Here is a 22,409-nt window from a genome sequence, read left to right as displayed (position 1 = left end):
TTCTTTATTCAGTGTTCGAATGCTTGATTCACTCCAATTTAAATATCATTAGCAAAATAGTTGCACCAGCTGCCGTTGCCAGATCTTTACGGCTGGCGATCCCTCAGCCAAAGTACACACTATTTTCGCTTTCCACTTTGAATTTGCAAGGCTATCAGGTGGGAGAGGGCTATCAGTTGGAAAAAGCAGTTTTCTGGTTGTGCAATGAGCCCAACCGTAGCCAGCAATTAGAGAGGCAAACACGGTCTGATGTTAGCTTCCACAGCAACACCGTCACCTCGGGGTAACCTGCAAGGGGATTTCTGTGCTTTCTTTTCTGCTTATTTTGCTTTTCATATGCTATGAAAGAACTACACCTATTTTATTTTTATTTGTTTTTATTTTTTCCCTAGCCAAGTTGCATTCTTCTTATAAAGGACAAGATGTCGAGCTAATTTGGGGGAACAATATCTCTCTGAGATATTGACTGGAAGTGCTAATTGTCCTAGGTGCGCTGATTTCTGTTTTCTGGGTAGGCACCAACTTGTTGCAATGGTGTCCAGCCTTAACCTCGGGCATTTCAGAGCCTCGCTGGTGCAGACGGACCCGGCGTGTCTCTAATTCTGAATTCCCCAAGCAAATTGCCAGGTGCAGATGCCCTGTTTAACCCCATGCCCACCACCATGAGTGAGCCTCTTCTGTCCCTTGCCCCCAGCCAGCCTCTCTAATTAATTACTTGGACAAATTCCTTCCCGGTCTGCCTTGCTGATCCTAATAACACTGTTTCCCAACAACAGTTTTCAGAAACAAGTTTGGTGTTGAAGCAAGGGGCACAGCCTTCGTGCAGGAATTTCTTCTCCGTAAACACGTCCGAGTTACAGGTTTTGTTTGTTTTTAAACAACCTTCTGAGCGCGGGCCCTGTGGTCTGCCTCAGCTATTCACCACCAGCAGACCCCGGGGCTTCCTTTGAAGCCTGAGGCCAGACAGCCCCTCCAGACTTCCCGTTTGACTGGCTCGTTTCTGGTGGCATGCCCTCTCCTGACTCAAGGAAACTTTCTTTTGTTGACGAGGCGAGGTTTCACAGGGCTCTGGCCACATACAAACCCAGCAGCAGACGTCGGACTCCTGCTTTATCTCCAGTCGCTCAGGAAAAAGGACCTTGAGTTAAAAACTGTTAATTGCGTGCTCGGTCTAGGAACTCATTCTCATTATGGTTTGATCACAGCTGCATGACTGGAAAGAAAAATGTGCTGTTTCAGTCGCTCTGAAATATTAAGTGTTTAAAATCCAACCAGCCTTTTTGGGAGGACTCCGAGTTCCTCTTCCCACTAATTTCCTTCTTCCCTCCCTTCAGCCCTCGGTCTCATGTCAGGGCAACTCAACTTCGAGCCAAGCAAAGCTAAATAAAGCTCGCTTCATGCCCTCTTTATGCTTCTCTGGGTAAAAATGCCTCCAGAGAACCATTTAAGAAAGATTTTTTCCCCCGTGCTTACTCAGGACTTCTGCACCCCGGGCGGCAGGATGGCTGGGGACCGAGGCCCAGGGGCAGCTCGAGGCCCCTGTCCCCAGGCTCTGTCCCCAAAACACCGGGCTGCAGCCAGCACTACGCGGCCATCCCACTGTGAAAATGAAGCAGGAATTAAGGCAAGGGAAAGGACAGCGTTGATATATTTGTCCATGAAGCATAGTGTCTATGGACTGTCTTTACGTCAGCCCTGAATCATTCTCCTTATTCAGCAAAGGATCTGGCTCTAGTTTACATTATTTTGCTGCAGCAGCCCTCACTGCTAACCTCCTCCAGGAGGCTGCAATTTATTAATGTTATCCTCACCTGCGTGCTCTGAACAGCTCTTTTTCCCTAGATTTGTAACAACAACAAGAAAGGCAGACGTATATATTATTTTTTTCTTTAATTTCAGCTATCCATGCCGATGAACATCAGGACCCTTGGCTGTGAGAGGAAGCAGTCCAGAAACAAAGCGGATTTAAAAATAATAATAATAATCAGACTTATAAGCTTTGATATCTGATCTGTCAGCAGGTGACAAGAAAGCCGAAGTCCCTTTCCAGAGGTGTTTTTTACACTCACTGCAATATTACAGAGGCTCGCTTGCTGCAAACTGCTGCTTCTGCAAGCTCTCAAGGCCGCCGCAAGACCTCTTTTCCTAATTAGAGATAACGAAAGCAGTAATTGCCATCTGCCGGCCAAGCCAGGAATGGTCTTTGCCCACAGCTTATTTCTTCATCTGCGTGGCTAAATTTGGAAATGGATTTGAGCAAAAGAGATGGTGCAACAGGGGAGCAGGACAACGCAATCGGCAGCTGAGTCTGCACTCGGGGCCAGAAGTGCCTGCAAGGCTGCTCAGGCTGGCTCTGGAAAGGGATGGGGGAAAAAAGCAGAGAAGGGATCTGTGCTCAGGGATCTGCCACGCTCCTATGGTTTGGTGAGGTGTTGGTTTAAAAATAGAGGGAAAAATATTCTCCTCCTCTGGAAATCAAACTGGAAATTTTATACTTTCAAGGGAAGGAGATCAGTAGCCCTGGTTGGAAATTAAGTTTTGTCTCTCTCAGAGCTTTCTGTGTGAGAAGACACGGGGTAGGTTTATGTGACTGCTTCTTCCCTGACAATTACCCATCAAGTGGTAGAAGACGGGAGCTGGAGCCCCCCCTTAGTCTCCTCACCTCCCCGCCTCTCCCCATGCAGGATGTGCTCCAGCATCCCGACCACCTCAGTGCCCTCCCTGGGCCTTCGCCATCTGTAAATACCCATTTTGCTCTGGGGGGCCCCAAACCTTTATCAAACTCCATAAGGTTTTGGCTTGGATACTCAAAAGGAGCTTGCTAAGGTGGAGGAATTACCTATCCTTCCAATCCTTCAGTCTCTTCCAATACAGGAACAACCTTTTCCTTTTAGCTGTCTCCACATCATACATAAATTTAAATGTCTTTGCTATATTCCCCTTCAGTTATATTTTTCCCAGTCTGAAGGACTGATTCAGCCTTTCTTTATATAGAAGCCGCCCCATATCACATCTCCTGATTATCTTTGTCCTTCTCTGAGCTAGCTCTGCTATGGACTTTTTCAAGGTAGGGGTCAGGGACAGCTGAACTGCACACAGCACTCAGGATATAGACACACTTTAAATTTTTACTGCAGCAAATTTTAATACTCTATTTTCATTCTCCCATAATAATTCTGAACATTTGCTTTGCCTTTTTTTTTTTTTTTTTTTTAATTTTATTTTAATTGAGAGTATCAGAGGGACTTCTTCACCCTAACGTAATCTCAAAGTTTTACTCCTAAATAGCCTCGGTTCACTCAGAATATCTATATTTTTTAAAGCTGATGTCAGGACTGTTCATCACTTGCACTTACCAACAGCAAATTTAATTTGACTGGCGTTAAAATAGCATTCTCAGAAGAGTCTTCTGGATATCCTTGCAGGTGGCACTCATCTCTACAACACCAAGTTATCCATCATCAGCAAACTTTGTCAGATCATTGAGTTACTAGAACACTGGTCAGCATTGCCAGATCACAGGGCCTGGCAAAGATCCCGGAGAATGTGGATAAAATCTGATTTTAAAAATAAATAAATAAATAAAATCTGATTCAAAAAATATATATGTCCAACCTAAACCAAGTTATAAGCTGTGGAAGAATTTGAATATAGCCAGTAACTGGGGAGGAAAATAGAAGGTTAAATTCAACACTGAGAACATAAATGGAAAAAAAAAAAAATCACCCTTCTCTATGTACCTAAATTAATAGTTTCTAGTAATTAGAAAGCTCAGTAGAGAAGAGACATCGTGGACTTACGTTGGCTCCTTCTCTGACAGCAATAGCTCACTAAACAACAATATCTAACAGGCATATAGCTCATTAATCATTATTAAGAAGAGAAAGATCAGAAATAAGTTGGTGCACATCGTAATTAGTCTTGCAACAGTACCTTCAATACTACATACACTTCTGCACATCACATTCTTGGGAAGAATAACAACTAGAAAAAGTACAAAGAGGACGAATTAGCAATATGACACTGCTTCTACATGCAAAGCATTTGAATTAATCAGAACTCCTCAGCTTGGGGAAGAAATCACTAAGGAAACTGAAGCCTATTAAATCGTTACTGGCATGAAACAGGTGAAGGGAAATGTTTATCTGTTAACTCTCAAATGAAAGAGCTAATGGACACCCAAAAAGATGATCAGGCCTCAAGTTTAACCCAATAATTACTGCTTCACTCTACAGAACTAAATTATGGAAGTGATCAATACAAAATATTTGAGATACCAAAATGATCTACTCAGTAAACCAATAGGTGAAGTCATAAAAGAAAAATCCATTAACAACAAAACCCTCAACAAACGGGAAATTATCTCCATCTCAATAAACTGCAGGTTTCCTTATATTATGAAATAATATTAGGTATTGAAAGGAAATTCTGCTGAGCCTTTCCCTGTTCTCTTACCCTTTCCAAAGCACCTGGAACAGGACACTTACCCTCATTTTAAGCTTCCAGGGTGACGCACAATTGTAGTTCCCTGCTACCTCAGATAACACAGTTTATTTTCTCGTGTCTGGGGGAAAATGCACAGATAACCCATCTATCTTTAGAAAAGCCCTTCTCACGTCAACTCAGATAGAAACAATTCTTGCTCTGAATTGAGCATGGTTGTGATTTTGGTCTTGTGACACGGGTGAAAATTCGAAGAGGTAAAGCACTTTGTTCCCACTTAACTGTTCTTCAACTTACAAAACTTGAGCATTACTGTTGGCATTACTGGCATGTGGTACTGAATATAAAGGTATGAAATGTTTCCGTGATCACAAATCAACTTTCTCCTACCCCCAGAATTTTCCTTCAATGGCAATTTTTGGCTTTTCGCTTGATTAGGACTCCACAAGGTCTGCAAATGTTGCCGTTCCCAGAAGTTCAACAGTTTTTTCTCATCGCAGACTGGGAGATGCCAGCGTGTTTGGAAAAGGAGGGTTCGTATCGCTTACAAACATTCATCCTGTAGATAGCATTATTTAAACAACTGTTAATCCTTAGTGATCCCACTAAGACCTCTCCCTCAGCCGCAAGCTGAGATAGATTTTCTGGTCCACAGAACCTGGATCCAGGACTTCCCATATCCCCCACCCAAAGCCTCGACCTAAAACGACAAATCACTTAAATCACACAAGTGCTTCTTGGCAAGCACAAAACACAAAAGAAGAACAACGATTCTCCAAACAAAAACAGGAATGCTTGTTCTCATTAAGGGTTTCCCTTGGGTTTCACTCAGCAGCAGCAAGAAACAGGGTTCTCTAGGGCAGACTGCCCTCAACACTCTTCTACAGCGTCCAATGCAAGTACACAGGAGCCCTCGAAGGCTAAGGTCTGAAGGCTTTTTTTTAATTATTGTTTTAAAGGGAAGCTACTACAACGTGGGAAAGGCACGTCCAGTCTCTGAAGAGCCATGTGCTGCGTTGATACCTTGGTGAGGACTTCTTGTTTATGCTGTGTTTACTCTGTCTAGAGCAACAGGGTTCTGGGTCCTTCTCTGAGGAAACTAAGTATTACGGTCCTACAACAAATAAATACTTGTAAGCATTCAAAACTTGCTCTTTGTGAAGGCTGGACTTCATTGATTTGGATAAGGACAGAATAAGCTTCAAGGCAAACCTCCCCAGTGAGTCTGCTATAAAACAGCCAGTGCCAAGTAAATCTAGAGCTGGGGAGTTGTGGTTTTTATTTTTAAATAAGAGTCTCAGTGGGCCCTAAGGCCTTTTTTAGGTTGAACTTGACTCACGATCCTTAGGTAGAAATGAAATGTTACTTTATATTGTGGTGCTCTTATGGACCCCCATATGGTTGTGTATGTGGGGAGGCAACAGCTTTCTCTGTGTGACAGACAGGAAAAGATATTAAAGAACTTACTCTTTCATTTCATAATTGATGATTCTTTCTCATCTGAAATAAAATAAAATAAAATAAATAAAATAAAATAAAATAAAATAAAATAAAATAAAATAAAATAAAATAAAATAAACCCCACCAACTAAAACCAACACACCATACTTATGTACACATCAGTTTTCTTACAGGCCTCAAAATTGTTTTTGCAGATGTAAGTTCTTCTGATCTCTCCTTTCTCATCTTGCAAGTCAGATGTTCAATGCCCAGGAGAAGACTTAGAAGACCAGAGAGTTTCTGATTTCAGTCATCTGGCTTTTGCTATGAGAAAACACCTCTTCCAAAGTCGTGTCTTAAAAGTTTGCCTGTTCTTTCTTAGCACGCATATGTTTTGCTTACAGAGTTAGGCCCATGGAAACTAGCTCTTTACCCACTAGGTTGAAAAGTTCATCCTGTTCTACTTTTTAATAGAACAAAACTTTCCTGTAAACTCAGCTCCCAGAATCCATTACAAGCCTAGCGGAGCTGGCTCTGACCAAATGCTGGCACCATTTTAGTAAAGCACAAATTTTGACAAGTTTTTTCCTTCTTCTCTTCTAGTATTTAATGCATTTTTTTCCCTCAAGGCACACGTGTCAGGTAGCCTAAGTCTCCTGCCACAAGCATGAGTCTCTAAAGGAACGAGCTTGATAGGACCCTTGATAGGACCTCAACCATGAGAGCATCTTGTGGGCTAGATTTGTTGTGCCCTATGCAGCTATATGCTGGAAAAGCATTTCACTTCTCCTAATTGTTCCTTTAACTATACTTCTTCTTTAACAGGAACAGCTTTGTCTATACACACTTAAACTCTTCGGTCACTTCACCACGTAAGCCACAGAATAATTTCCTTCCAGGAACAGAAGGAAAAGAAATAACTGAGAGCCTAATCAGCTATTGCCTCTTGAAAACAGCAACACAGGTCTAACAGGGTTTAAAAGAAATGTAAAATATTTTTCGTAACTGAGGAGAATAACTAAATCTGTCTTTGAAACATTTGAGGACTGCAGTGCTGGCTTTCCAAGTACAACATACCACCGTGCAGTGTTCCTGCCCATGCTCAGACTAGGACAAGCACAACTTGGTATTTCATTCAAGCTCATTAAACAAAATCATTCAAATGCAGCTCAAAAAGCCTCATTCATAGCATAGCTCCAGAGCATCAAGGCGGGGGTGTGGGGGGGAGAAATTTGTTGAAAAAAAAATAAAAATCTTTGTAGCAGAGAAAATCCTAAGCTGAAATAAGCTAAGCTCTCTAAGCTAATCAGCTAAGAGAGATGCCACATCAGAAGTTGTGTCAGAAGGTTAATCCTGAGGGAGAGGAGACCATTTCAAGAAGTTTTCTGAATATTGTTTTGAAGCTTGTCTTAAAACTGAATAGATTTCTTTGTGCTTTGCTAGAGGGCATGCAGATGAACTACTGCCCCTCTTACTACTGACCAGGGCATGTCAGGGGTGTGCGCTGACAGACCTCAAAGCTTCTGTGAGCTTTACAGAGCAAAATACCCCCAGGGGGTGCTTCCACACGGGTCAACATCACTCCAGACAAGCGCTGGTGCCAGCTGCTCCAGCTCCACCACAGCACAGGCACAGGGAGAGGCACGGGAAGGCACATGAAAGCCATCAAATAGGCAGGGAACTCACGACTTGCTTTGGGATCAAAGGTAAAACATGCAGATGCCTTCCAAAAGTCATTTAGGTGTTGCTGTCACACCTGTGAAATGGTGTCTGCTTCACAGGGAAAGTTGTGGTGAAGCTCACTCACAAACATAAGCCCTGCACCACATACAACACGTGTTAATATGGATTATATATGGCTATGTTGTATGTATAGCTAACATTTTCCACTCCCTTCTCTCTGGTATTGGAAACATCTCGGTAACACAGTTCTCCTCGAGCTTCTTCACATTTGACAGCCTCTGGAGTAAGTGGCGGCCCTCTCGGCCTTCTCAGGCTGCTGAAGGAGGCGGCAGTCAGTGCTACACCCAGCATGGCCGTGGTGTTGGCCTTGCCTCTCGCCGAGCTCTTTCCTATCCCTCCCCAGCTGCACCCACGCCAGCGGGGGCGGGAAGCCCATCTCAGGCAAACCCCGAGGGCACTCGGTGAAAACAAATGAGGTTGCCCAGGAACAGCAGATAAACTCAGACCCACAAAATCCAGGAAATGGGAAGGAGTTCATACACTCCTTTCAGACAGACGCTGCTCATCCCCTTCAGCGCTCCTTCTGTCCTGTTGTACCGATCCCCCAAAACCTAGAGCCTAGGTTCCCACAAGGGCCTGGCACGGCGTCGCTCAGTATCTACCCTCACTTCCATATTTTCTTTAAATTTTACCACATGAAAAGAGCGAAGTAAGCATATAGTGCAGGTAGACTATGAACTCTAGGCATATCACTGCTTAGGTTAGCTGTACCTACGGCAGCAGCGAGGATGCCAGCCGCAGAGCCATGCAACATGAGCCTACAAACCCCGGCCCTGCAGCAGGCACAAGCCCCTGCCCTTGCCATCCTGCGGCTCGGATAAATACAGCACGGGCTCAGCTACTGATTTGCAACTCCCCCTCCGTTTCACCGCACAGGTACAGCCTCGGGAGGAATGCTTCGCCAGCGGGGATCGCCTCCAAACCAAGCTCATTCCTGCGCTCAACCCATAAACAAAGCTATCTCCAGTGCATCTCTGGGAGGTGAGGAGATGAAAGCCAAGGGAAAGGGGTGGGTGTACCAGCAGTGCCTTGCCCACACCACACGGACCCTGGGGCCACGTTTGTGTTTTCTGAACCTCTGGAGGCCAGGGGCAGCCGAGGTGAGGCTGGCGCCTTTCATCAGCTGCCCTCCGAGCACAGCGTGTTCTGTTCCCCACGCGCACGGCCACGCTGCAGCACCTGACAGCTTTCCTCACGCCTGTAGGACTGTGAGAAATCAGAACATGCCAGCAGAAAGCTGTTATATTTAGCCCTCATATCTCCATTTACCTTGAGTTAAATCAGCTACTCACAAGGTACCAAGTGCCTGCCACGCAGAGGTGCAGTTGTGCGCGCTGTACGTCTGAGATCACATCAGCCACACGTTTCATGGATTAATCACTGCTTCACAGCAAGGCCCAACTCCAGAAGAAGCAGGGTGAGCTCAGTTGTGACTTGCCATCATCCCATCTCCTCACGCACTCAGTGGTTCACTTCTGCCCTAAGAAATTTCCCTTGCCCACTCAGTTCACACCAAGATGGTGCCACTTCGACTAAAACAAAGTATTCAAGAGAAATGGAGCGAATTGAAATCCTTGTTAGCAACATAACATAACTAGTATGAAAAAGCTATAGCCTAAATATCCTTACATCGGATCTAGGCAACTTCTTGCCTCATATTTTGTCCTTCGTGACTGTTTCACCAGTACAAAAAGCAGGAGTAAAAGGATACTCGCAAAAACAGACGGCTCAGTAGTGCAGTTCTTGTATAGCTTTTACCAAATGTTGCTTTCAGTGAACACTGGAGCGGTTTGCATTTCAGAGAGATGGGTGGTGAGCACAAATCTGCAGTAGCTTATTCAGTTATCCATTTCTCAAATACCTGGTTAGACTAGAAATAAGGATAAAGAGAGCTGTGCAATTTATTTTGTATGATGCATATTTTTTAGGTAGAACACTGAAGATATATATTTTTCTTAGCTAAATACCCTCAAAAAGGCCTTTAAAACCTTTAAAGCCCTTTGTCATGCTGCGAGTTTGATCAAACCAGCACAATAAGAACATCATACGAGGTATTTGCACAGCCATGTGTTCAGCTCAGCTCTCTCACAAGGAGAGCAAAGCTTCCCAACAGCTTCCATCCAGGACGCAGGAGACAAGTTAAAAATAATGAACTGTCTGTTTCTAATGTGATATACTTCAGTTGATTAAACTCTGAAAAAAAAAAAACAGCAAGAAAGTATTGAAAATATAACTGGGAAGAGCAAGCTTGCTGTGTACACACTTTGATCATAATTATCCTAAAGGACAGAAAAATAGTGTCCAAAGAGATGAGCAGAAGAAAAAAAAACACAGTTTTTAAAGTATGTTCCAAAATGTAGAATGCCACAGCTGTCTCACTAAGCTCTGAAGCTCTCATCCTTTTTCACTAAGCTCTGAAGCTCTCGTCCTTTTTCACTAAGCTCTGAAGCTCTCGTCCTTTTTATCCAAGCCTTTAACAGAGTCTTCACCAACTGATGGACATAAACTTCAGAGGGAAGCAGCTTTCAAATGCAGGTTAAAAAAAAAATAGTTGGGCCTTTCTTGGTTGCTAAACAAACTGTAAAATGAAGCACGGTAGAAATACTTAAGAACAGTAAAAACACTAACTTACCTTTGCTCCTTCTAATCTGGGCACAAATCAAGCATCAAAGATTGAAATTCAAACTGTAAAGGTTTCATTTATGCCTAAAGCAAATATCAGGTACTTTGCTACCATGGTGATGAACACGGTAAAAACACCTTAATCACTCCCAATTCTGCAAGTGTAAAGCAGGGCTTGGTGCAATAATTAAAAACATAGTCTGGCATCAGACACGTTTTGAGTTCGCACTTTAGAAAATGATCTGTAGTTTAAGTATTGCAGCTGTGTAAAAACTGAAATACAGAAACAATAAATGGCCACAGAAGTCATATTGCATGTATTATGCATATGCATTACTCTGGTCCTGCAGGGAATTAATAAGATAGGTTGATTGACCAAGGTTCCCCAACATCATAGCCACAAAATTGTTTGGGAAATGAGTCACCTGCTTAACTAGCATATGTTTGCTAACACCAAGAGAATAAATATTCAGCTTTGGAAAACTAAGCAAGTGACATCATGTTTTTTCTTCTAAATAACCAGATTCCATGTTAAAGCTCAATACCCCAATGTTCCCTTTAAAATGATAAACCAGTAAAAATATTTTTTAATTAAAAAAAAGCAACAAAGGCAGCTGAGTGTTTTATGTCTGACATTTTTATATTACAATTTATGTAAAAATTCAAAGATACAAAAGGGTTTCCAAAGCAGTTCCAGACTATCACGCTGATTTTGGCTTTTTGGGGCTAGTTCCACCATCTTGAGCTGACTTCTCCGCGGGCCTCTTTTTCAACCCCTTCAGTTTTCTTGTTTGCAGTTTACTAAGATCTTGCTTTTGCATGTGGATTCGACCATAAGTTGTACCAAACACATCATGGGATATGTTCTTTTTCTTCTTTGGCTGTAAGGGAAGAAGTACATTAGTATTTCTGAGTAGTGTGTGCCCATAGCTGTGCTGAGAAGCCAGGTATCTGGCTTTACTATCCACATTTACCAGTAAACTACAAAATCAAGTGCCTAAAAGCAAGGCCACTTATGTTCCCAATGTACATACCTTCAGAGCTTTGGGTTGTTTTAAGGACAGCTTATAAAGGTCATCTGAAGCTAAGTGTGTTCTCCTCATAACCAGATCTAATGAAGGTCCTATATCTTCCAGTTCAATTCTTGGTATTTTACAGCCAGATTTCTTCAGAAGTACCCTAGAAGAAAAAAAAAACAAACAAACAAAAAAACAACTTTGTCCTCTGTGCTACAGATTTATCTGTCTTCCTAAAGGGCATGTTCAATCACATGGTTGGGAAGACTTTTAAAAACAATTACTACTGCAAACTCCATTACTGAGAAAGATGTCTGTCAATAATCCTTTACCATTCATTTCCACAACTTGAATGTCCCCAGAATATAATCTAGCTTAGGTCACTTTATTATTATTTCTAAATAGGACCAGCATTATCATTACAACAGCTACAATTCAATTGCAGAAGCCATGCCATTCCTCAAATCCTAGGTAGTGCCCTGTGCGTTAACAGACAGGGAAAAAGCAACTGCTACAGTTTATAGCAAAACATTCTGAGCCCTAGCCAAGATTTTTTTTGTTGTTGGCGGTGTTCATTTTGTTTTGCTGTGTTAGTTTATTTATTTATTTATTTAGAATGAGGCTGTAGATATTTTTGTTATAACAAAAATCATACAATCACACGGAACACACAAGCTATGAACACAACCTGCTAAGGAAAGGCCATGGACTGTGAGCGAACACCAGCGCAGGAAAGAAAGGTAATCTTGTCCGTGTTTTCCTTGTGTACCTCTGGCTACAGCCTAGCTCCTGTCACTCTTTGACAAATGGAGGTGAGGAGAGCCCTATAAATTAGCCTGAGATCAGTCTCAGAAGCCTAAGATAGCACTCAGACCGTACCAGTTCACAAGGTCGAATTCACAACACGTTGGCCATCCAACCGTATTGAGGGCAGCCCTCCGAGCTAGGAGGAGCTCAGCAAGGAAGGGAAGGAAGCAGTACATGTAGGTACAGGGCTTAAGTGTTTCCCTTCTGTCATGCAACTTACTCTGAGCTACGCTAGAGTAACCTCTGCGCACAACAGTTTCTAAATGAAGTGAACTATTGCTCCAGCCAGCTCAATTACACAACTGCAGGCTGAGTTTTGGAAAACCTTGACAAGCGTACCGAAAAAGCAAACACGGAAGAAACCCATACTCACTTGTAGCTCCTCATGTAAATCTTCCCATCTAGGGCTGTGAAGTGCAGGACATGCTCTAAGCCAGCCAGGCGAATGCTGGGCACAGTGGGACCTCTGAAGAAATCTAAAAGGACATTTGAAAAGAGTAAGAGGCAGGTTTCCTGACTGAGAATCAAACCAAGAGATGACTAACAAATCGGCTTATTTTATAACAGATCCACACCACCGCAGCGATGTGATGCCTACAGAGGTTCTCTTTTAGCATCAAGTTAGGTCTTTGTGCATGAATTCAAGTGGAGGACTGGTTAGTGTTAGGTCAGAGGTTGGACTAGGTGATCTTGGAGGTCTCTTCCAACCTAGATGATTCTGTGATCCCGACAGGAATAGAGCAACTTTCCAGGGACAAGTCAGTAGCAATATACATAAGTCATCTAAAACCAAGTAAATGGAGAAGAGCAAACATGCTTTCAGAGCAGTAACCTATTTTTATTAAGGTGATTGGGATAACTGAATTGTCTACTCCTCTCAATTTTTAGCTGCAAAGTCATAAAAATGAAATGTATCTCTGATATTCAGGCTAATTAGTTCAGGTGTCTTTTTTAAGACAGCATTCAAACTAATACTTAACACACTTAATGAGAGCCAAATTTGGGAGAGTGCAAAGAAGTGACAAACAGTTCAAAACAGAATAAAACTATTTGCTTTAATCTTATTTACGTTCTTTCTCAGTGACTCTGGGGAAAAAGGTTTTCTCCCAGCTCTTTCATACCTCCCCCCCGACAAAGCACTTCTGGTCTTTGGGCACGCAGCATTTGTGATCACAGTTACTGTTTTCTCTACTTAATAAGTGAAACACACCTACAAAAACAGACACTGAAAATACTCCGTTCGCAAACAGAACACTGAAATACAGGTTAAATACAAAACTAGCCGTCTTTAGCCGGGTTCTTATAAAAGGTCACGAAAAATACCGTGCAACCAGACCGCCCGCAACAAGCACAGCAATCTGTCCAACACATGCAGAGGGTGGAGAAAGAACGTGACCTTGTCTGAGGGAACAAGGTGTGCTAATAAACATGACAAGGCAACGCCGAACCAGAGGAGAGCTGCTAACAGATGCAAAACACATCAGTCTCTTCCGTTCTGTCCCATTTGCAGGTTCCTCGGCAAGTCGTCTTTTCCTCCACTACCTTTTTTCAAGAGTATCAGCGCTGGAATGACATCCAAAACAAAGTCTTGCTGGCACATATCAGCTGGAGTCTGGCCAGGAAATGTCCTTGGTCGATTCAATACTCACAACTCCTCCTCTCCTGGGTTAGTGAGGAAAAGTTGCAAATAAAATACTTTTTTTGATTTTTTTTTTTTTTGCTTTTTGCATCCATCTTCCCTTTGACAAGCTCTCTGCAGGATCCCAGTGTCAGTGGTTTTATTGGCAACATCTCCCTTCGGTGTTTTCCTGTGGCATCGCACATCTTTTTACCCACAGGACGATCTCTTCCCAACAAACGCAGGTGGTCAGGAATTTCTGTTTCCTGGCAGTGTTTAACAGCTGCAGAAACCTTACGCTTCAGCATGCCCAGAGAGCTGACATTTTTAATGTATTTTTAATTTACAGCTCTTGCTTTGGTTGGACTAGAGAACTGCTTGCTCCTCTCTTTCCATTCCTAGTTCTTCCTCATATGCTCAACATGCTTCCAGCACTTCTAATTTACTTTTTCCTGCAAAGAGCTTCAGAGAACATTTTTCATTTTCAGATTCCTAACTGTCAAATCCCTAATTTTTTTTGGACCATGAGCCTATACACTTCTTTTTGCATCAGTTCATATCCAAAAGCTGGTTAATACTGTAACTTCTGTAGCCATGGTTATCATGGGAGGAGTTTAAAGCCTATCCCAGACCTTTTTTTTCCCCCCAGACATCCCCTTTCTTGGGGGAAAACACAAATCCTTAAGACATTTCAAAAAAAAATCTGTATAAGACAGTATGAAGAAAATTGTAGAGGACTCCTACAAATCATTGGACTAGACAGAAAGTATATAAGCAAGCCGTGTAATGCCTGGCCATTTCTAAATGGAAGTGGCGTGCAATAGCAGAACTGGCCAGCAGGCAGCGTTGTGAGAGAAGAAATGCTTAATAAATACAAGTTATTGGAGTTTTATGAGCTGAATTGCAAGGACTTACACTGTAAATGGATGCCTGTACTACCATCTTGCTAGGCAACGAAAGCCAAAGAGAAAGAACAGGGTGTCTTTGCCCTCCAGGTCTCTAAAGAAAAACGCAGCTGCCATTTAATTACCTTCTAAATAACTCCTTGCACTTCACAGCTTAAGTGACAGAGGTCACTTCAGCAGGGTTTGGCTGCCGTGAAGACAGTAATTCACCCTTGCTTTTTAATTCTACAAAGAAACCGCTGTAAGACAATACTCCAAACACGCACAAACCCTTTTGATACCATAAAAAAGCCAAGGAAAGCTTGGTCGTTCACCAGCATCCCTGGCACCACATGGCTTTGGCAACAAGAAGCTGTTTGCTATCGAATACTCCCTCTGGGATCTCAACAGCACTGCTACGGTAACAAACCACTTGCTGTTTGGTAGACATTTTTCTGTCTCTCTCAGCAATAGAGTGGCAGCCTAAAACCAAATCTTACGCAGAAACAGAATGAATCTGTTCTTCCCTATCAGGTAAAACACTCAAATTATCAGCTGAATTATTTTAATTGCTTGCTGATACCTTCAAGCCTTGTAGGACTTAACCTTTTCCTTTGTCTGTTGTTTCGCATCCAGGCATTTCACAGAACAGAACATCAAGACTTGGGGTACTTGGAGTACATTCAGGAAGAAAAATTGGATATCAATTGCAGTACATTCGGCTGCAGAGAGTCATTACAGGCAAATTAGCAGGAGAGGAGAGAGGATTTCTTTTCAGAAGAAATAGGACAGGAAAGACCAGTTAGTTATCTGGCAACTATCTAAGGGTGCATGCCTGCCATTTAAAGCCCCAAGCTGTGTGATAATGGGGTGCAGGAGCACAGCTGGATGCCAATCACCAACATTGTGCAGATGTCAGAACCTGATACACCTTAGAAAATAATTCACGTGCTTCTTGCACTGTAAATGTTCGCTTACAGTGAGTTTAAACAACGCATGTTTGTGCCGCTGATCTTCACATCCAACAGTCACCCACCTCCAAAGGTTTACAAGCACAATTACTCCTCTTTCATCTACCCCAAGGAAGAGTCAGCTGTACTGAGAGGATGCAAGCATTCTCCTCTCCTGCTCCCTTTTTAGTCCCATTCCAGATGCAGCATCTGGCTTTGAGGAATCGTAAGAGCAAGGGGGTACGGGGAGCAATAATTCTGCCTGTTTGCCTAGAAAAAGGAGCCCAACCTATATTCTCTCTACATGAGAGGGAGATCTTACAGAGACCAACAGTTATGAATTGGTACAACCCAAGAATGAGCTGAAGGAGCACAGCTGCTTTTATTGGTACAGTTTCACTATTCTAGTAAAGCTTTAAAAAAAAAAAAAAAAAAAAAAAAGTAACCTATTTCTAGGAAACCCACTAAATAGAAAAACAAACAAACAAACAAACAAAACACCCTGCCACCCTAGCAAGACTTTTTTTCCCTCTGCTGTCAGGAGATGCTGTAACATACAACCTCTAGGTCCCCAGAAGTTACCCTAAGAGAAGTTTCATCATTTTTATAGTTCCCTGGAAAAATCCTAAAATGTGCTTCAACTTCTGATGCTTCCAACCTTGAAACAGAAGGGTAAAAAAAAAAAAAAAACAAAACACACAAACTAAACCAAAGTAACTCCACACTCTCTATGCTACTTAATTTACTAAGATTAGCATGCCTTGAAATTACGACCCAGCTGTTATCTACAGCTAATTTTCAATGCACATATTAATTCCAAATACTCAGATCAATGGCACTTCTGTTAGAACTCGTCAAGTTTCCAACAGAAAATGCTTGCATGATGAAAGCAGACTCAATTATCCTTATGTGATGTTTCCTGTAAGCAAAGACATCCCACCTCATGAACTTAATCCACTGATTCAAAATTCGATATTTCAAAACATGATTTGGTTAGAAAAGTACTAACCCGGTATAATTACAAGGAAAAGACTTTTTGAAAAATGCCAGAGTTTTCTGACAATCAAAATTATGAATTTCAGTGAGCACAAAACTTCAACTTTGGAATCTTTTAGGCCAGTCTTCTTCACCTCTGTCAGTCATGGTGATTACTTAACTCTAATTTCACGTCACATGAGGTTTACAAGTGCCCCTCTCGATTTCTCTCTGTGCTGAGCAGAAGCAAACAATTATTGACAAACCAGCATTTCCCAACAGATCACATTGCTACAGATTTACGCAATCCCTCTGCTCAAATACTCCAAACACTGACCAATGAGAAGGTTCTTCAGTCTTCTGTATTCTTCATTGAGCTCAAACATGTCACCAGCGAATATCAACATCGGTTTTGTTCCTTCGGGACATTTATTGTTCTATGGAATAAGGATTTCAAACACAAGGAAAATTCAGACCACGTTAGGGAACATGTTATTGACTTAATGGCTGGTTATCCATTCATCACGGAATGAAACATTGTGAACTATAATTGACATGGACAGAACAGACACTTTTTTTCATTGAACAGCACTGTATACATATGGAAGGCCTGTTTCTACATGGGTGAATGTTATTACCCTTCTGCTGGTTAAAAGAAGAGATTCTTTACTACGAAACACACAAGATAACACCTTGCAGTGAAAACAAAAGGTTAATTTGACTGCAACCACTACCAAGAAAACTAGAGTCAAGCAGATCTATTATATTTTGACTCTGGAGAGTACATGAAAAAAGCCAAAATATGGTTCAGTCAGTCACCTCATTCTCATTTTGGTGAGCAAATACAATTACTTGACTATCATTTCCCTGCTACAGATGGTGCTACCATCTATGTAATATGCAATGGTATGAAAACACTCACTGCAAACCATCTGAATTTATGGGAAAGATTCACCTTTATAAAAGTAAATTCCTTCAGTATCCCTCTAAACTGTCCTGTCACTGAACTAATGAAAACAAGGATCATACACCTTATTTTTGCCCCACATGAAGTGTTTGGTACAAAAGTACAAAAGTTTGGTACAAAAGTACAAAGTTGGCTCATTTTGGCAAGACTAAAACATAACATGATAATAAAAGGTGAATTTTCTCTGAGTTTAAATAATCAAAATGTTAGCTGTCTGTCCGAATTAAGTACAGTTCCCTGAAAACTGGCATTTATTTGCTACTGAAGGCTAAAAGTTTCAGAGTGCCTCTCTGGTTATGGACTGGAAACACTTCCAGCTGGTACTGCTGCATATCTGTGCTGCACAGCAGGACAAACTTTACTGGGGGGAGGTGGGAAGGGGCTGTAAGCACAGCTACCCAGTGCTGTCTCTTCTGATGGCTGGGCCACCTTCTGGTTTTTAATGTGATATCAGTTTTGAAAGGGCATGCCAATTTATATAGGACCTTCCCACAGGTAGCATCTCAAAAAAAAATTTGTAAATGTAACTCTTTAATTAAAAATTAACATTTTAGGAGTAAAGGAAATTTTTAAAGGAAGTTGTAGAAAGCCTACAGCAAGCTTGCCCTCTGCAACCCAGACAAAAAGCAGAGCAAGAAAAGTAATATTCTACCCTAGTACAAATAAGCAGTCCCCAAACACTGCATGAAACACTATTTAAAAAAGGTTCTGGTGGTCTTTAACGCACAGAAAATGCCAATGCACCAACAAAATCCACCAATAGATGTCACTGAAATGCTGCAGCAATTCCTTACCTTGACATCTTTTAGGGATACGAAGTTCTCAATGCCTAGCTCAATCATGTCCAGGACATGATAGTCAAACATGCGACCTGTAGAGGAGAAGAGAGGAAGAAAACCCAGATGCTTAAATATTTATTGAAAGCTAGACCTTTCATCCAAATAAAAACTCAAGACAGATCTCTTACCTATTATCAGGTTGTTAGGTCTCTTCTTGTTATGAGAGCCAAACAGAAACAGAGAACAATCGGATTTCTTGGAAAAGAATTCCTACAATTGGAAAAAAGAAAACATAGTAAATTGTGAGTTCCAGTTTGTAAGTGTTCAAAAATATTTAGAGAAGGTATGTGTCACAGACATCTGAGTTGAGGAGCTGCTTAATGAGAAGGACAACTGCATTTACCAGAAAAGTGTACGTCTCAGTCCCATAAGCTAGAATTGGCAGCTGGATCCAATTAATAACAATTAAATAACAATTAATTTATTTTTATTTATAATTCAGCCACTGCCCTTTGGCCCTCACTACTGGCTGCCTTCACTGTTAAAAAAATGTTCCTTGATCATTAAGGAGCATTACTTCTCTCCTCTGCTCTCCCTTCTTAATTACAGAGATTTTTCATGTGTTTCCCCTTTATTTTCACAATCCCTTTAAGACAAGAAAATGCATTTTTTGCCTCGTGTGTCTAAGTGAGTTTTTTTCCACAGTTTTACTTACTTCTGTAGCCCCAAATTCCCTGCTTCAGTGTCTTCAGGGAGTTGTTTTAACAACTGCCTCACACATTGGAAAGCTGACCCTCATTTCCTATACACGAGCCAGCAGTGGCACAGAGCAAGCACTACTAAAGCATGGTAAGTGGGAAAAAAAAAAAAAAAACTATTTTGGGATCATTCATTTCTGGCTTTAATGTAAAACCATGACTGTGCATCACCACCAGCTTTCTCTTGTTTTGTTAGATACAGTGACTTAATGACAGACATTTCAGCAGCTGAAGTAATGCTTCAGTTAAAGTATAAATGTGTGTGATATAACCTTGGAATCAGCCCCTCTATTTTTTCTCTACCTGCTCATAAGTTAGCTTGACCTTAAAGCACTATACTGAGACAAAATCCAGATAGATGCATATCACTAAATGGATTTATGATGCCACTTTCCCTTCCAAAATATCCTCTCAGCCTCTGACAAGCCCCTTTTCCAACTTACGGCAGGCCAAATACACGTATTTAAGTGAAATTGCTCACGTTTCTGACAGTGCTTTACTGAACACTGGAATCGAAGTCTAAGTTCAGATCTCATACTTGCTGTGCTGATGCAAGTGTTTGCAAAAAATACTCTGCTGAGCTTTTCTTCCCCATTTGACTATGGCCAAAAGTGACAGAAAGCTACGACTCTTCCATTTAACTGCTTTAGCTATGAATTCACCAACTCAAAAACAAGTGGTTCATAAGCTGGGGCACTTAAAAGGACAGGCTTTTAGAAAGCCAAAATAAAGCCCTTTCTTTTATATCAAGCACTGTTACGTCACTCCTAAATTTGCCTGTCAGTTTCAAGAAACATGCATTTCAGGCAAACACCAGCACTCCCACAGTATCAGGATTCTGTCTTGAAGCTAGAGGAATAAAACGCCTACTGGCACCATAAATGTAGATGTAAACTTACCTTCAGCTTATCCAAAATTATTAAAGACTTGGTTTCTCATCTAATTTATCATAGACTGAAAGAAAGCTATCCTCCAGTAAAGTTATAAATAACTTTACAGCTGCAAAACCTCGTAAGAAAAGAAAAGACAAGACAGGGCTTACACTTACCAATGATGTCTGATCCTCGAAAGGCCTGGTAATATTTTTCCTGAGAGGGGAAAAGGGGGAAAAAAATGAAAATAGTAAAAGCTAAGATGAGCACTTTAGTTATCTTCTAATAACACTGTGATTCTGCATTCTGCTGGAAACTCCAGTATTAGAAATTCAGTTTCATTTCCAACCAAAAGCTGTATTAATACCACCAGGTGTTCCTTCTTTGGCAGTGCCGTTGCCATTTTCAGTAAGCCTTTCCAGCTTTCCTGGGGCCTCCTGTGCCACTGACAGCTATGCCACTGACACTTCACAAACTGCCTTTGCTTGTTCATCCCACGTTCAGTTTAGCTGCTACTCTCAGTGCCTCTGCACTACGTCTATATGGACACCAGGTTCCCATTTTGAGCAAGACCAGCCTATCACCATAACCAGCCCAGCCCACCCACCCTACGCAGAACCTCGCTAGTTGGCTGCACAAAGCAGAATTGGGGCAGCCAACCACTCAAGTTTGCTATAACTGCTCTGTAACACTTGGCACAGAACTGGGCTCAGCATCAACACTGAACACTTGTAGCTTGTCTCCATTCTACTAAAATTTAAGATGAATGTCTGTCACCTTCTGTGACCCCTTCCATTGGTTGAGCCCCCATGCTAGGCAGCAGAGACTCATAGAGCCACAGAATCAACCATAGAATTGCTTAGGCTGGAAGGGACCTTTAAAGACCACCTAATTCCACCCCCTGCCACGGGCAGGGACACCTCCCACCAGCCCAGGCTGCCCAGAGCCCCATCCAGCCTGGCCTTGAGCACCTCCAGGGATGGGGCACCCACAGCTTCTCTGGGCAGCCTGTACCAGGGCCTCACCGCTCTTACAGTGAAGAATTTCCTCCTAATGTCTAAACTAAATCTATTTTCTTTCTTCTTCATGCTTAGAAACTACCAAACGCTGTCTTGCATGTGGCCACTTACTTTTTATACAGTACAGCAAAAGGTTTCTTCACGGCATACTGCAAGAGACAGAGTTAAACAGGCATTATATCAAACACACCCAAAGGCACAAAACTGCTCTTTCTAAAACCTTGCAGCTGTGAAATGCATTCATCTGATTCGTGTCAATATGGAATAATGCTAGGGCCTCACGGTATGGTGGATGTGACCTTCTGTCATACATACCCTTGTATAACCACAAGTCTAAGAAAAACAGAGTGGTTAATGTATATGATTCTCGTATCTTGCAAAGGAATGTTTTAGCAATTTATGTCAATAGAGAGCTTGAAGGGAAATGTATTTGTAGGCTTTTCCTTGAAGTCTCTGATATCTGGGGGGTTTCAGAATAACTGCTAACTATTATGACTATTGCATGGGACACTATGCAAGTTTCTGATAGCTGGCCAGGAGATTAAGGAGACGGGGAGAGCTGAAGAACAACTAAAAGAGAAAGCTTGCAGGGGATGCTGCACAAGTCTCTGACGTACAGCCAAGTTGGACAAAGGAGAAGGACAAGAGGGAGGAAGACTATGAGCCTTCAGCAGGAGAGACCCCCAGAGGGACCACCAGAGACTGATACGCATGCTCCAGTAGGAGGGTTTGGATTCCGGAAACTAATTATAATAACCCCGTTTTTTTTAGATGCAGTATTGAATATGTATCAGCCTAGGAGCATAAAAATCAGCTGCTTGATGTCACTGGTGTGCGTCTGGGTGGAGCAGAGACTCGCGGCGCACCCAGCGCTGTTTGCTCTATTCCTTTAATAAACTGTAAACTTTGATTACAGTCCTATTTTGAAGACTGAGCCATTTATAACACAGCTTACACGATCGCGTGAAATAAAGCAATTGTTTGTGCAAATCAACGCAGAAAGGAAGTCACCTCAAAAAGCCTGCCCACAACAAAACCCTTCAGGTCAGTAATCCTAATCTTGGCTCCCAATTAATCGGGGATGGGTTTATTCATAGAAAGTAAGCAATAAGCCAAGAAAGAGCTGAAATGAAAGCGATGTAACAAAAAGCAGAGGTCAGTGCCGTGCGGCAGGGGTGCTGCTGAACACCACCGGCGCCCTGCCGGCCACTCACGATGTCTTTGAGCACTTGGGTCACCGTCAGGTTGGCGTTCCCCCCCTTTATCAGCATGGCGTTCTTCGTGTTCTCCGTCAGCTTGGGCTCCCTCCTCTCCAGAAACCTCTTCGCCCTCTTGGTTTTGGGCTTCCTGGAAGGAGACACGAGCGGCTCAGGACCCCGGCACGGATAAAATCCCTACCGGGGGGTTCTTCATCGCCTTCTCCCCCCGCCCGCAGCCCCTCACTCACACCACCCGCCCCAGCGCGTCCATGGCGCCTCACGGCCGCTGCCCGCCCGCCCTCAGCGCGTCACATCCA

At 42.3% G+C, this 22,409-nt stretch overlaps 1 protein-coding gene across 1 annotated transcript; it reads right to left on the bottom strand.

Moving 5' to 3' along the window:
* Positions 1-10,863: 10,863 nt before the first annotated feature.
* Positions 10,864-22,409, bottom strand: RPF2 (ribosome production factor 2 homolog). Its single transcript, XM_084284894.1, has 10 exons — positions 22,341-22,409; positions 22,108-22,240; positions 21,005-21,042; positions 20,051-20,090; positions 18,433-18,514; positions 18,260-18,336; positions 16,836-16,935; positions 12,445-12,547; positions 11,283-11,427; positions 10,864-11,129 (listed from the first exon to the last, which is right to left on the bottom strand). Exons 1-10 carry the CDS (start codon positions 22,361-22,363, stop codon positions 10,950-10,952), a joined length of 921 nt encoding a protein of 306 aa, XP_084141020.1. The 5' UTR covers positions 22,364-22,409; the 3' UTR covers positions 10,864-10,949.

Source organism: Netta rufina, assembly GCF_964035555.1.
Source record: "Netta rufina genome assembly, chromosome: 3".
In the NCBI taxonomy this organism is placed as follows: domain Eukaryota; kingdom Metazoa; phylum Chordata; class Aves; order Anseriformes; family Anatidae; genus Netta; species Netta rufina.
The sequence above is the reverse complement of the archived record's forward strand: the minus strand, read 5'-3'. Positions and strand labels throughout refer to the sequence as shown.